This window comes from Rhea americana, unplaced genomic scaffold, assembly GCF_003343005.1.
Source record: "Rhea americana isolate MKP2758 unplaced genomic scaffold, rheAme1 scaffold_574, whole genome shotgun sequence".
Taxonomy (NCBI): Eukaryota; Metazoa; Chordata; class Aves; order Rheiformes; family Rheidae; genus Rhea; species Rhea americana.
In genome coordinates, this window is record NW_028186728.1 from 69,115 (window position 1) to 83,303 (window position 14,189).

The 14,189-nt window shown below is 63.7% G+C and overlaps 1 protein-coding gene across 2 annotated transcripts; it reads right to left on the bottom strand.

Moving 5' to 3' along the window:
• Nucleotides 1-1,644: 1,644 nt before the first annotated feature.
• Nucleotides 1,645-14,183, bottom strand: CNNM4 (cyclin and CBS domain divalent metal cation transport mediator 4). 2 transcript variants are annotated; one of them, XM_085319180.1, is made up of 8 exons: nucleotides 12,922-14,183; nucleotides 5,715-5,858; nucleotides 5,478-5,615; nucleotides 4,641-4,810; nucleotides 4,237-4,336; nucleotides 3,421-3,483; nucleotides 1,931-2,112; nucleotides 1,645-1,851 (listed from the first exon to the last, which is right to left on the bottom strand). In XM_085319180.1, the coding sequence occupies exons 1-8, from the start codon at nucleotides 14,180-14,182 to the stop codon at nucleotides 1,645-1,647; spliced, it is 2,265 nt and encodes a 754-aa protein (XP_085175306.1). In that variant the 5' UTR covers nucleotide 14,183. The 2 variants fall into 2 exon arrangements, with proteins under 2 accessions (XP_085175306.1, XP_085175307.1); XM_085319181.1 differs by lacking the exon at nucleotides 3,421-3,483.
• Between the last annotated feature and the right edge of the window lie 6 nt (nucleotides 14,184-14,189).

Here is a 14,189-nt window from a genome sequence, read left to right on the forward strand (position 1 = left end):
AAAAACCGTACAACTTTGGTCGCTAGCTTGGTGCCGGCTCCCGGGGGGGCTCCCCCACCCCCAAACCCGCTGCTCCCAGCGGGGATCCGAGCCCACCGCCCCGGCCAGCACTCCCTGAGACAGCCCTGCCGTCCCGTCCCGTCCCGTTCCCCCCCACACACCGGCCGCCGGCTCCGGCACCGCTGCAATCCGCCGGGCAAACCCGCGGCGGCACCTTCCCGCTCCCCGGGCGTCTCCCGCACTCGTGTCGCGCACGGACGGCAGCAGCGAGGCGAGGAGGCCGCCGAGACACCCGGGTGCTGAGCGGGGGAAAAAGCAACTTTCCGAGCCGGGCAGGACGGCCGAGGGACTTCCAGCGTCGCGGGCGACTCCGCCGCGGTCTTCTTCGCAGGGGCACGGCGAAAGCGGAGTCGAAGCAGAGCCGGGACGCCGCGGAGGGTCACGTCTCGGAGAAGGGCCAGTTCGGTTGCGGCCTGCCGGCATTCCCGCTGCAGCCTCCTCCGTGCATCCCAGCAGGAAAACTTGGCGCCAGCGGGGATTCCTCGGATTCGTCCAACCGCTGCCCCGCGGGCACAGCGGTACCCTCCGCGTGCGGCCGCGTCGAGGCCGCTCTCGGCGCGCGAGGTCTCCCCGAAGGGCAGCGCTCCGCAGCCGCGTTCCCCTGGGGCCAGCGGGACGGGAGAGGACGTGGCAGCAAGGTGGCACAAGCAGGGGCCTCCTCCCAGGAGCGCGCGACGGGAGCCGTCCGGATTCCCAGGAGAGGGACGAGAGCAGAACGAGCTCCGGCGTCTCCACCAGCCGAAGCGGAAAACACTGCCGTCGCGCCGCGGAGCCCCCGCCAGCGCTCGCGTGTTGCCAAAAGTCGTTCCCGAAGGATCCGGCCGCAGCCAGCTCCCGGCACCGTTCAACATCCCCGGGCTCGCGGCACCCAAAAACGTCGAGCCGCTCTCCAGAAAGAGCGGGATCCGTGCTGGGCTCATCCCTGAGCGGCTGCAGATGTGGAGACCTCTGTGGAGCCGGCGGCCGAGGAGCGGCCACCGGGTCGGGATGACCGGAGAGAAGCGACGTGCAAGAATTCGAGGCTCCCTGAGTTGAACGAGCGGCGGCCGCGGCCTGGCCGAGCGCGCTGCTTCCCGCCCTGGCTGCGCTGCYGCGGTCCTCGGCGTCCCAGCGGGATGGCTGAAGGGGAGAGCCCGCGGCCGGAGTAAGGCGCTGGGCCCCGCGAGCGTGCCCGTAGTCGAGCGCAGCCCTCCGTCTCCATCAGGATTCGTTTAAATAAAAAGCCAGTTTCAAAACAGCAGCAAAACCAGGCTCCCTTTTTTTTAACTGTGCCGCAGATCCCTCCATCCGCACCCGGGCAGAGCCTTGCTCCGGCAGGTCCCGGCACCCCATGGCTCCGTTGGCTGCGGCAGCAGGGGGTGGTGGGGGGAAGTTTCCCTTTGCGTGTGGCGTGGCACTGTGCCACGGACCCGTATCCGCTCCGTCGCTGCCTCCAGGCTGCTCCCCCGCGAGATGCGGGGCGTTTCGTACAGGGAAGGGTCCCTAAAGAGAAAAGCTACGGGGGCGAGCGTGCGGCGGCGCCCCTTCCACGTCCCTCACCTTGGTCCAGAGCGTCCTCCGAGCGCGTCCCCGGCAGGGCCGGGGTCAGATGGAGTTCTCCAGGGAGCTGTGGTTGCTCCTGCGGCTCAGGCAGTTCCTCTCATTCAGGAGACTGGTGGTCTCGTCCGTGCTCGCGGGCTCGGGCTTCTCCGGCAGGCTGGTTTCCACCTTGGAGGCGTTGCTGTCCGGGGACTGCGGGCAACTGTCCATGCGGGAGGCCATGAGGCCGTTCTGGTACTCCTGCCGAGTGATCTGCACCGGGAAGGAGGGCGTTAGGAGGCCCCGACGTCCCCCGCTAACCCCTCGAGTCCCGCTCAGTCAGCCCTCTCACCTTGACGAACTGCAGATCGGTGAGGGCCCGGACGCTGAAGTCGGCCACGTACTGGGGCCCAGCGCCTACGTTGAGCTGGTTGTTGCTGCCGCTCACGGGGGAAGAGATGGAGTCCGAGCGCTCGTGGCAGCTCAGCGAGGCCGAACGGTTCAGGCCGCTCACGTGGGACGGCGAGCGTATCTCTGCGGAGACAGGGCAGGGCAGGTGAGCAGCGCCGCGGCCTCGTCCGGCCGCCGAGGAGCGCTGGGGCACGGGATCCCGCAGCCGCCRGGGATGCGAGCGCGGCTCCCTGCCCTGCCTCCGAGAGCCGTCCCCTCCTGGAGCCGTGCTGGGCTGAGGCCCGGCAACTCAGTGCACGTGTGCTGCCTGGAGGCCCTCGACCTGCCGCTCCGGATACTGCCCTTGCCAGAGGCAGGACACACAGGACAGGATCCCCACAGGTTACTGGCTCTCAGATGGGTCTGCGGGGTGCCAACCCCCAAACGATGCTGCCCCATCTCCAGAACGGGCCAGGACTTGCAGGCAGGGCTGATAGTGGAGCYCCGTCCCATAGGACCTGGGGACGCGGAGCCAAGCACACAGGGAGAGCGACAGGGAGCGACAGGACGTACATCTACCCAAGCGCAGCCCCGTGCCCTCCGTGGCCRAGCCCTGACGTCCCCGGCTCTGCCTACGCAGCGCCGGACGTGGTCCCTGCCCATCGCTCCTGCCAAACAGCCACCGACCGCCGCCAGGCGCCCTGGAGCCCTGCCGGCAYGGCGAGACCCTCCGGGCACCCTCCTCCAGGGCCAGGACAGCCAGCCGTCCCCTCATCCGGGGTCCCAGCATGAGGGTCGAGGTGGGGGTTACGGGGACAGAACGTGGTGACGTGCTCGGAAAGCCTCAGGGTGACACAGGAGCCACATGCAGCACGAGGAAAAGAGGCACCTCCTCACCAGCCACCCGACGAGGAGGCAGCCACCCAACGGGGCTTCGTCCACCTGGAGAGCACCATCGCCCTGCTCTGCTGCCCTGGGTGCAGCGGAGGCAGCCGGGAGAAATCGGGGCGGTTACAGGGAGCGCAGGACCTCACTGCTGCTRCAAGTGGGGCCGCGAGGTGCTGGGCAGAGGCATCGCTCGGCTCCAGCCCCCCGTCGCAGCCCACGGGATACCGTGACAGGTCTCTGGAGCACACTGCTCGTGGCAGGAGAAGCCGGCAGAGCTGCCTTTGCAGATCTCAGAGGCTCTCGGACACGGGGCGAGAAAGCCAGCGGCGAGGAGAGGCAGCCAGAACGGTCTCCCGGCATGCGGACCCTCCCTGCCAGCGCGGACCAGCCCCATGCTCGGCTGCACCAGAGTCAGATGAGACCGTGAGGAGTTGAGTCGGCCCGGTTCGGGGGCCCGGTGCCCGGTGCTGCATTAATGGGGCTGGGGTGGTGGTGGGGATGCCCAAACGGCGGGTTAATCCGGTCACAGGGGGGTTTGGCACGCCATGCAGCCGCACCGTTTACCTGTCAACCTGGAAAACAATGACCCTCGCTTTGTGGATTGGCGCCGGGGCTGGGCTGGGAGGGCTAGGCAGAGACACGGACAACACAGACACGCAGAGGACAACGTCAAGAAAGACCTCTGGGCAAAGGAGACGGCGGCTGCCTCGTTCCCCCGGCATCCGTATCTCTGCCCCTCGCCACGCTCAGGCCTGCGGCAGAGAAGACGGGCACGGGTCCACGCTGAGCGCAACGGGGCCGTCCTTGCGTGGCAAGAGGAGCTTGGGCACGGCTGCGTCTTGCCTGGCTCCCTGAGGATAAACACGGCTTCTTCTCCTCGGCACAAGGGCAGGGACCCCCAGGGCAGGGTTAAACCCCCAAGCTATGGGGCTTTTCTGCCGTCACAAGTGGCTGTGCTCTCCTTTGGTGACCCCACGACTGCACGCTGAGCCCAGCGTGGGCCGGGAGGGTCCCTCTCTGGCCGCTCGCAGAGCCTGGCCGCGCCGGCGGGGCAGCCCGGTATCGGAGCAGCAGAGAAACGGATCTGCTGGCACGCTCCGAGCCCGGACGTCGGGGTTTCAGCTCCAGCTCRGGCACGGACCCTCTGCCCCACTGCCAGCTGCGCTCGGAGCACAAGTCTCCGAGGACAAGTGCGAGGTGAGGTGCTGGCTATGCCGTAGCCAGGCTGCCCTCAGCCCGTCGGCAGAGGGTGCCCAGCAGCCTGGGGGGCACCAAAGGGTGGCCCATAGCCTCCGGTGTCTCCTATCCCTAAAGGCAGCTCTAGGGCAGGATCAGGGGACTCTGCCCATGCTGGGTGCCAGGCGACCGGGGGCTGCTTACCAGATGCAGGAGGCGGGCTGAGGGCCATCACCCCGTAATAGGAGAAGGCTCCTGCCTCAAACTTCATGCTTTCCTTGCCAGCCTCCACCTCCACCTTGCCCTGCGAGGGAGAGACATTGTCAGACTCCGTAACGCCGCAGAGAGACACGCCACATCTCATAGCTATGGGACAGGCAAGCACCCTGTTCGCACATGCCACCCCCAAGGGCTCACGGCCGGGCTGGGAGAGGGACCTGGCCCCGTCACTGCCCACCCCAGACTCATGACATGGCTGGCACTGGATCGCGACATGCAGAGGGTTGGAGAAGTGGTAAGAAGCCCTTACGCCTTCCCGGGGTTACAGCACATCATCCCACACCTAACTGGCGAGGACCCAGTGGCAGCCCGTGCCTGGCCACGGGTACCTGCAGGATGAGGATGAAGTAGTCGGCCGCCTTGTTCTTGGTGTAGAGGAAGTGGCGCGGGGATTTCTTATTCTCCTCGTCAAACTTCAGCTCCTGAATGACGTCGGAATACTTGAGCAGCCGCAACAGGATCTTCTCCGAGATGAAGTTGGGGGTGAAGAGCGTCACCTCTGAGAACGAGAGGGGAAGGGAGTCAGAGCCACTGGCTGCCCAGGCTTCAACCCCCTCCTGTCCCTCCGGCTGTCTGTAGTGTGGGCACTGGAGAAAGGTGATGGGGGATGTGCTGGGACTCTTATCCCTTGGGGATGCGTCCTGGATCAGGTTAGGTCCTATATACACCTCCTTGGGCTGGAAGCCCATGAGTTTGGAGCCTCCACCGGCTCCACAAACAGATGGAGAGAGCCCAGCGCGGCCAGCCCCAGCCCACTGGGTGACAGGGGCACATGCCAGCAGGGGAACAGGACTGTCCCGGAGGGCCAGGGACCTGCTAGGTGTCAGAGGCAGGGCTGCCATCCCTCTGCCCTGTYCCTTCTCATTTCTAGCAGCAGGACAAGGTTGCCTAAGGGGTAGCAAACCCAAGAACGTGGCCAGTCAGTGCCCGCAGCCAGGTCGCGGAGGAAATGCTGCGGAAGACAGGCTAAGAGCAGAATTGCAGACAAGACATAAGTATCATTTTCTCAATGAGATGGCCAAAGCGACTCTTCCTCATTGCGGGGAAGGGAATGGAGCACATCCAGCTCCTGTGAAGCCATGCCAAGGACATGGAGCCATTGGTGCTGGTGCTCCAGRGCACGGCTGAGCCGACGGACACCTCAAGCCATGCTCCCCACAACTCACCTGTGGAGAGGAAGCGGTGAGCGGCCAGCAGCAGCTGCGGGGAGATCTTCACCTTGAGCTCATTGACRGGGTCTTTGAATGCCGAGAAGTCCCGCTTGTTCTTCTGGTTGCCCACCCGCTTCCTGTTGCGGTTGTCRGCTGTAGGGAGCAGGGTGTTAGGGGTGGGCGGGCAGGATCTGGGTCCCCTTGCCCCAGGCCACRGCACCCAACAGGGGCTGAGCCAAGCCCAGAACCTACTGTACATATCCGACTCGTCCAGGATTTCCGACTTGATGATCTCCTCAATGACATCCTCCAGTGTCACCAGCCCCAGCACCTCGTAGAAGGGGTCTCCCTCGCCCTCGTTGTTCACTTTCTGCACGATGGCCAGGTGGGACTTCCCTGCAGACAGACAGACAGACAGACAGACGTTGGTCACAGCATCCTGCTGGCAGCAAGACCACCCTGTGCGAAGGCCTGGGGCTCTCTCAGTGCGTAGTTTGCTCCTGGCAGCTCCCAGCCTCCACCATCCCCAGGGTGGGCTCCCACTGCAAGCAGCACAGCCAGGGCAAGAAAGGACTCTACACCCCAGGGTGCCGCTGAGATCAAGGGCCTGGCCCTTCCCTCAGCAGGATTTGCCCATCTGGGCGCTCCCGACAGCTGATCCCACCATTCTCCCTGAGCAGGAAACAATAAAAGAGTTAAAATCTAAGCAAGTCCCTGGGCTGGGCCCTAATTCCCAGTGTCATGACAATAATTAAGCCCATGACACAATTCCCCCTGCGGTTAGTGTACACACAGGCTCACGCCATCTCCATACTGCAGTGGGACTTGGCCAGGGGCTTTTCCAGGTGCTAGATCCCGGATGCGTCCTCGGAGGAGCCTCTGCCAYGTGTCAGCAGAGCGCAGCTGGCACTGCCCGCACGGCCCCAGCTCTGCTGGGTGAGCGCAAACGCACCCGTGCGCCGGCCTGCCTACGACACCCCTGCAACCACAAGCCGAGGGACGCTTGCTGGGCGAAACGATGCACCCAAAACCCATCAACGGCAGGAGAAACGTGAGGAAGCAGGCAGCCCGCAGGGAGGAACGTGGCCCCGAGCCCGTCGGGACGGGTCACGTTTCTGCCAGGGGCTACGGCTTCTCCGATTTTCCTTGGCAGCTCTGCCAAGCTGACCCGGCCTGTCCTGTCCTGGAGGAAACGCTCCGGATGCCAGGTGCTGTGGCCCAATCCCAGAGCCAAAACATCCGGGAAAGAGAGCCAAAGGCAGAGAGCTGCTGGYCCCAGCTGGGCAGTACGTACACTGGTCTCCGCAGAACAGCACTGAGGCATTCCCAGCCGGTCCCTGCTTGCTGGGAGACCTCGTTGGCACCGAAGTACAGCTCCCCTCACCCCGCCAGCCTTGCCCGACGCAGCCAGGGTGCAGTTTGCTGCAGTCGACACCAGCGCGACCGCAGGCTTGCACCGAGCCTGGCGTCACCCTTGCTCCCAGGACTCTGCCGGAGATTATCTGGCCTGAGGGAGAACCAGGGGTTTCTCACCAGATTTCTGCCACCCCAAACACAATGTTGCTGCAGCCCTCGGCAAGTCAATCCTCCCCATTTAGCATCAGCCCAGAGTTGATAAGGGGCAGTGGCGATGGTGGTGACCGACCTGGGTCCTCGGACACCCCGGTCGCCTGGGCCACGAGCCAGGCAGCAAGCCCGAGCTCTCCCCTTTGAGCCTGACAGCCAATTTTCAATCTGTTGCCTAAAGCGTTTGYCCCAGCTGAAGGAAAACATGAAAGAAATCATGCCGAACTGCCGGCACCGGAAAAGGGATCGGTACTGTGGTGCTGGAAGTCGCAGCCCTGCTCCCAGGGCCYGGAGGCGTCGGTGAACCGGAGCAGCCGCTTTCCCACGGAGAACCACAGCACGCTCAGGCCAGCAGCATTGCACTCGCGAGACCGGTATCCTTAGCCTGGGGAAACTGAGGCACGAAGGGAGGCGATGTTTCCTCCCCAACTTTGGTGCAGACTGGAAGAATAGCTGCAGACACATGRGTGGCATTTGACATTACCCCAAGCYGCACGGGCCAGGGACMTTGGAGCCATCCCCGCTCGTGTCCCAACCTTTGCCCAACTGGAAAAGCAGCYGGGGAAAACCAGGAAGCAGGACCCAAAGGTCGGAGGCACAGCCCTGAGGGCTGGGCGAGGCGGCCAAGCTGCAGGTTGCCGCGGGCCAACACCTCGCCCTGCGCTCAGTCTTTCTCCCGCCTGCGACTGGGACCTCTCCRGCGTCCCTCGCGCTCCAGACCTCGCTGCCCGCAGAGCGATGGTGCTGAAGGAAGCTCCTCCCTCGGGAAAGGYTCACGGTTTCTTCAGCTGTGCTAAATCGGCTCGGTTCTGCGGGCRCCAAGCCCGGCAGCGACGTCAGTTCAATGGGGAGCTCCTCTGTGCGGTGCCCAGCTGTGTCCTCCGTGGGCCAGAAATGCCTCCAGGACCGAGCTGGAGGCCGGGGGAAGACGATCACCTTAGCATCTTCCCCAAGAAAAGCTTCTGGSCAACATCTTCTGCACGTGACGGGCTTTCGGCCCCAAGCAGCCACCCTTGAGCTGCCTCCCTCCATCTCTTCCTCCCGCTCGGCCTGGATTGCACCCCGTATATTTTGGCCCTGGCACGGACCGACCCACCTTCTTTTTGGCAGGCTAAACCGAGCACATCTGCACTCTAAGTCACCGGCATTCCTCCCTGCACTGCTCACAAAGAGCAACAGGGATGCGGCACYGGGGGGATCCCTGCCAGACCGGTGCAAGAGCCGATTGCCCCCCAGCACCTCCTGCCTGGCGACTCTGGGGCTGAGCCACGAAGGCTTCAAACAGTTCAGGGCGGCCGTCGTTCCCCGCCGCTCCCCAGCCGGAGGGCGGGAGCGTATGCCGAGCTGCGCCCAGGGCGCTGGGGAAGGGCACGAGGCAAGAACCCAAGCGGTGCGCTCGCAAAGGGTTGCRCGGCCCCAAGACACAAGCCCCGCGGCTGCAGCGAGCCGTTTCCTCCTCTCAGGCTCACGTGGGAGTACGCGAAGCCACCAGGCCCGCTGTGCTGGAAGCGGGACACGTACGGGCTCTTGCGGAGCAGGGCCAAGCCGGCCGGATGCCGTCACGGCTTCTGGGAAAGTCCCTCTGCGACGACGCTGTTTGCAGAGAGCCAGGCAAAAGCAGTTGACAGGAGCGTGGGGAAAAAATCGGAGGTTCCTGGCGTTCAACTTCTCGGAGCAGCCCCTGTGAATTCCCTGCCTGGTGCAGGGGGTAGGACGCTCCGCTGGAGCCTCTACCCCCCAAGCCCCCCCAAACCCTGACAACATTCACCCCCAGCAGCAAGGTCAACATCCATATCCCACAAGGCTCCCAGCTTGGGCAGGTGCATTTCACGCCAGCGTGAAGCAAAGCGCTGCCCTCTCCAACACTATCTGGTATTTAATTTTAGAGACGGGGATTGCAGGCYGCTCATCAGCATGTTCACACCTAGTGAAAAGCTAATTTTAGAGATCGGTACTGCACAGCTCCCCCTTTTTCTCCTTCTTCGGGCAGCACAGCCACGCTCAGGCGATTCAGACAATCCGGCGACAAAAAGGCTGCGGAAACGATGCCAACAAAGCGTGCAAAAGCCTCTGAAAGTGCTGTTTGGCTACGCAGGCGGTGGCATAAACCAAACACTTCCTGMACCCACCCCAGCTAATCTCCCTTGGCAAAACGAGACCGAGACCCCGGTGCCTCTGTGCTCCTCTCCGCTGTCACGGTGCACGCACTCGCGTGCACTCAGCCGGCAGCAAGAGGAGGGAAAAGGCGACAGGATCAGCTTTTGAGCCTGCTAGGCACCAGCCCTGATGAGTCAGGGATCAGCGACTCCCCACCGGCGTGCTGCGACTGCCTGGSCCGAGCAGCCAAGGCTGAGCCAGCCGGGGAGCGGCCCGGGGCCGAGCAAACACGCCGCGGGGAGCGGAGCCTGAACTCGAGCCTCCAGAGCAAAGGGCGCGATGCCGGCCCGCCTCGGGCTATCGCTACCGAAGCGGAGAGGAAACGGACCCCGCTCGTCCTGCTGGGCAGGTCAGAGAGGAATGGRTGAAGCTTGTGGTCATCACAGAGTAGAAGTGGCTTCTCCTCCAGGGTCCCGTTGCCAGCTCTCCTTGGCCAGGACTGTTTGGACCTGACAGACCCCACATCACCAACAACGTTGGGAGGAGCTGCTTCCCAAAGACCCGTACCTGATGTCTATTTAACACAGCGTGGGTGATCACTAGGGGAAAACCCAGGAGCTTTCCTAAATCCAGTCTAACCAACTCACTGTCATCCCTTTCCGACGAAGCGCACACGAGAAACGGAGGCAGCAGCAGGGTCGCAGGTGTATCCACGCTGCCTGCGGGTGGCAAGATGGGAGGGGACAGCCATAGCCCAAAGACATCAGCACCGAGGATTATCCGGCTCCAGGTGAAGCCCCAGGTGCTCCCAGACCGGCTGCAGGAGCCACAGAGAGATGAAGCAACATGCTGATGTTGAAATGGAATCCAGGAGCTCCAGCTACCATGGGGACATCCAAGGTCAAACCTCCACGTTGGGCTTGTGCTGAGGGAAGGAGAAGGAAGGGTACAGGCCTGCGAACTGCAGAGACGGGCCAGACGTCGCTGTTGGGGTTTCTGTCCGAAGCCAGTGGTTGGGACACGTCTGTGGTAGTTTGGGAAGGTGCTGGCTGCTGAGATCCACGCTTAGGAAGATCCAAAGTGCCGCTGGTTAATTTTTGCCTCCTGGAGGCAAAGGAGCTCAAGCCCAGCTTCCCCCTCCAGAAACAACCCGACCCAAACCACGCAGTCTCTAGTGATGGGTTTAGGGAGCTGGAGAGCTGTCTGGGTAACTCCAAGCTCTGAACCTCCCCAGAACAACCGTGGAGCTTCCCCCATGGGCGCCATCAGGGCTGCGACGTGCCGCCGAGGGGACCGGAGTCACCCAGAGATGCAGCCTCAGCTTCGGCATGGCTCCTGCTCCGAGTCTCAGTCGTCAGGATGAGGGCACAGACTTGCCATGACCTGGTATTCGCTGTGGACGGTACTGCATCCACGGTGACCACAAGTAACGAGAAATCACTGATCAGTCCCAAAAAGGGACCTCAGAAACAGCTCCCCATCCGAGGAAGGCAGCAGGCCCACAAATTACCCGCTCTCAAACCAGAGCGGCAGYGACAAAAAAAATAACAATACAAGACATCCGAGGCCTTGTAATTGGCACGAGTAGGCTTTAAATCCGCTCCCAGGGATTCATCAGAGGGAAAGGCCGGTGCCAGCAGCCGCGGTAACTCCAGCTCCAACAGCGTAGAGACAGAATAGGACTCCAGTTCTGTCTTGTTGTTTTTTGGAAACAGGGCCAGGATTAAGAGGGACAGCCGTGCRCATTTGTATTGTGCCGCTTGGGCTGAAATTCTTGAACCGGTGCAAGATGAACTAAAGCAAAAGCATTTGCCAAGAAGGTTTTCATTAATCAGGAATGAAAGTCGGAGGCTCGAAGACGACGAGATCCGGTCGCGGTTCCAACCACAAACAACGCCGACCCGTGATCCGGTGGCGTTATTCCCGTGCTGAAATTTTGGAGTTTGGGGCAGCACGATCGCAAAAGTATCAGGAAAGATCGAAACAGCCTGCAGCTTGCTGTGGCACCTGTCCATCGTCACCAGAGGCCACCAAGCAAACTCTTAGCTCTCTGCAGGGCTCAGAGATCAGCCTGGCTTGGATCTACCAGGTCACTCCCAAATCCTTGCCTGAGCTTGAGCAAAGCTCTGGCTCCTCTGCAGGAGGAAATTTTAGACCTCYTAAATCCGAGGAACATGCAGTTTCTTGGCTGAAACTGGCTGAGCCCAGACTGGAAACTGCCTCTGGATCCAGGGGCTCAAAGCCTGCAGGCGACGCTGGCCTGAATGCCTACCTTCACCTCGACYCACCGCCACGGCAGGGAGAAGAGCCCTCGCTGCCGGTACTGACCTCGTCCGTGCTGCCCCAAGCCCAGCAAACCTCCCGCGATGGGACCAAACCTTCCCCGCACGGCTGTAACGGGAGACAGGAGACGCCGGGGTCACGCAGGGCTGAGGCCTGGCCTGGCATCACCCGGCACAGCTGTTCTCAAGCCGGGTTATTTAGCCTGTCCCCAAGGCACGCAGGTCTCGCAGCCGGCGCCGGGTGGATCCTCATCCCCGTGCCGATCGCTCCGGTCACRGCTGAGCCCCTTTTGGGGGCGCGAGCGGTGGGCAGGACGGTGGCTGCCAGACGTTGCCAAACCCCCAAGGTGGCCGATGCCCCGACTCGTGCCAGCAGAGAGGTTGGGCGATGGGAACCGGCCCAGCAGAAGCCCCAAGATGCCGGGGAAGGCAGGATGGTCTCCTCGCTGGTGCAGCTTAACCCCTGCTTTCAGCGCGGCCCCGCTAAAGGCTTCGGGACACCGCGGTTCGGAGTGGGAGAGAAGCCAGGAGCCGCCCAGGGCCCGGCACGAGGAGAGACCAGGCCTCTGCCCGCGGCCGGGGACGCGGCGCAGGCTCTGCCCTCGCAGGCAGGGCTCAGGGGCTCCGACGAGCGCTTGCTCCCAGGCGAGGAGAAGGCGCACGGCACAAAAACACCGGCACGAGGGCCAAGCGGAGACCCCGGGCGCTGCCAAACCTGGCTCCGAGTAAACACGGCCTTCCCTCGCTCCCAGCAGCGCTGGGATCGAGATGAGTCTCCCACGAGCCTCAGCCCCGCTCCCCACACCGCCGGCGGGCCGAAACGCCCCCCACCCCGGCCCCGGCCCTTGGTCGCTCTCGGTTTTGGGTGCCCGAGTGCAAGGAGGGGCAAGAAGCGCTGCGATCGGGGACGGCAGCGAGCCCGGCTCGCCATTCCCAGCGCCTGGAAAGGGCCCAGAGGAGGGAGCAAAGCCCAAGCCAGGGATTGGAGCGATTTGCAGGAGCCGTTCAAGGGCCTCCAGAGCTGCTAATCAGGAACAAGAAGCAAGTCAACAGCCTCAAAGTGTTTCTCGGGGCAAGCATTAAGCAGAGTGAGTCTTGCTGGTGGTAAAGTAGAGGCTCTGTCCCTCCCCAGCTTGGTTCCCGGAAACACGGCCGGTTGCAGGCACCGAGGCGGAGCTGCCGCCCGGGTTCCTGCCCCTCCCCGGCAGCACGGCACGGCACAGCGGTGCGCGCACGGACACCTCGGCCCCTCTGAACCTCAACRCCCAAAGCTGGCTCAGCCCCGAGCTCGGCCCCGATGAAGCCCCCAGGCTGCCACCGCACGCCGAGCGCGAGCGGCTCYGGCCCTGGAGCGCCACCAGACGCTTAGCCGAAAGTTTTGCTTCCGGCATCTAAGCCTCATTAAGGGCCTCCTCCGAGCGGAGCCAGAGACGCTGCTGCTGCGGGAGCAAACCAGCAGCCCGGCTTGGCGGAGCAGAGCAGTCCCGAGAGCGGCACCCGCCCGGCCCTCTCACCCTTTTTGAACTCCTCCAGCATGGCGTCCAGCTTGGTGTCGTGGAAGACGACGTGCACAGGGTGGTTGTAAAATTTTGTGATGGTCTTGAGCGGGGTACAGTCGTCGGGGTCGACGAACGCCAGGTCCTTGACGTAGAGGATGTCCATGATGTTGGAACGCTCGTCCTCGTAGACGGGGATGCGGGTGAAGCCGCTCTCCATGATCTCCGACATGGTGTTGAAGTCCAGGATGGCRTCGCTGTTGATCATGAAGCAGTTGTGCAGGGGGGTCATCACATCCTCCACTGTCTTGGTCCGGAGCTCCAAGGCCCCCTGGATCATGTTGAGCTCCTCCCTCACCAGGTCGTTGTAGGGCTCCGTCACCTTCAGCATCTCCACCAGCTTCTCMCGGTTATAGACGGTGCCAATCTCCTGGCCCAGGATGCAGTCGAGCAGCTTGCTGATGGGGAAGGAGAGGGGGAACGTCACCAGCATGAAGAACTTGGTGACCACGATAGTGTTGGCACCCACGGCCAGGCCGTGGCGGGAGCAGAGCGCCTGGGGCATGATTTCGCCGAAGATGACGATGCCGATGGTGGAGGCGACGACGGCGCCGATACCGGAGCCGATGAGGTCGTCGAGGAGGATGGTAAGGGTGGTGTTGACCAGCACGTTGCCCAGCAGCAGGGAGCAGAGCAGGTAGTTGCCCTTGCGGCGGATGGGCTCGATCTTGCGGGCGTAGCGCTTCTCCTTGTCGGTGCCGCAGTTCTGCACGATGCGCAGCTCCATGGGGTCCAGCGCCATGAGGCCCAGGTTGAGCCCGCTGAACATGCCCGAGAGCACCAGCAGCCCGGCRATGAGGATCACCTGCAGCCAGAGGGGCAGCAGCGACTTCTTCTCCTCCAGCACCACGATGCGCCCGTCGAGGCCCTGGTGGGGCAGCCAGGGCTGGCCGGGCCGGCCCTGGGTGCAGAGCACGTAGGTCTTGGCCTGCTCGTCCTTGCGGAGGGGCTGGACGTGGACGCGGAGCAGGGCCGAGGTGCTGCGGGYCTCGGCGGGGCCCGGCCGCACCAGCAGGTCCTGCGAGCGCTCGGGGCAGGTGCCGTTGGGCGCCGAGGCGTTGGCGGCGGGCCGCAGCTCGGCGAAGGCCACGCGCTCGCTCGTGCGCGGCCCCAGGCCCAGCCCGTAGAGGCGCAGCAGCACCTCGCTGCCCTCCGTGACGCGGATGGGCCCGCGGGCCGGCGCCCCCGCCGCCGGCTTCGTGCTCTCCTCCAGCCGCATGCCCAGG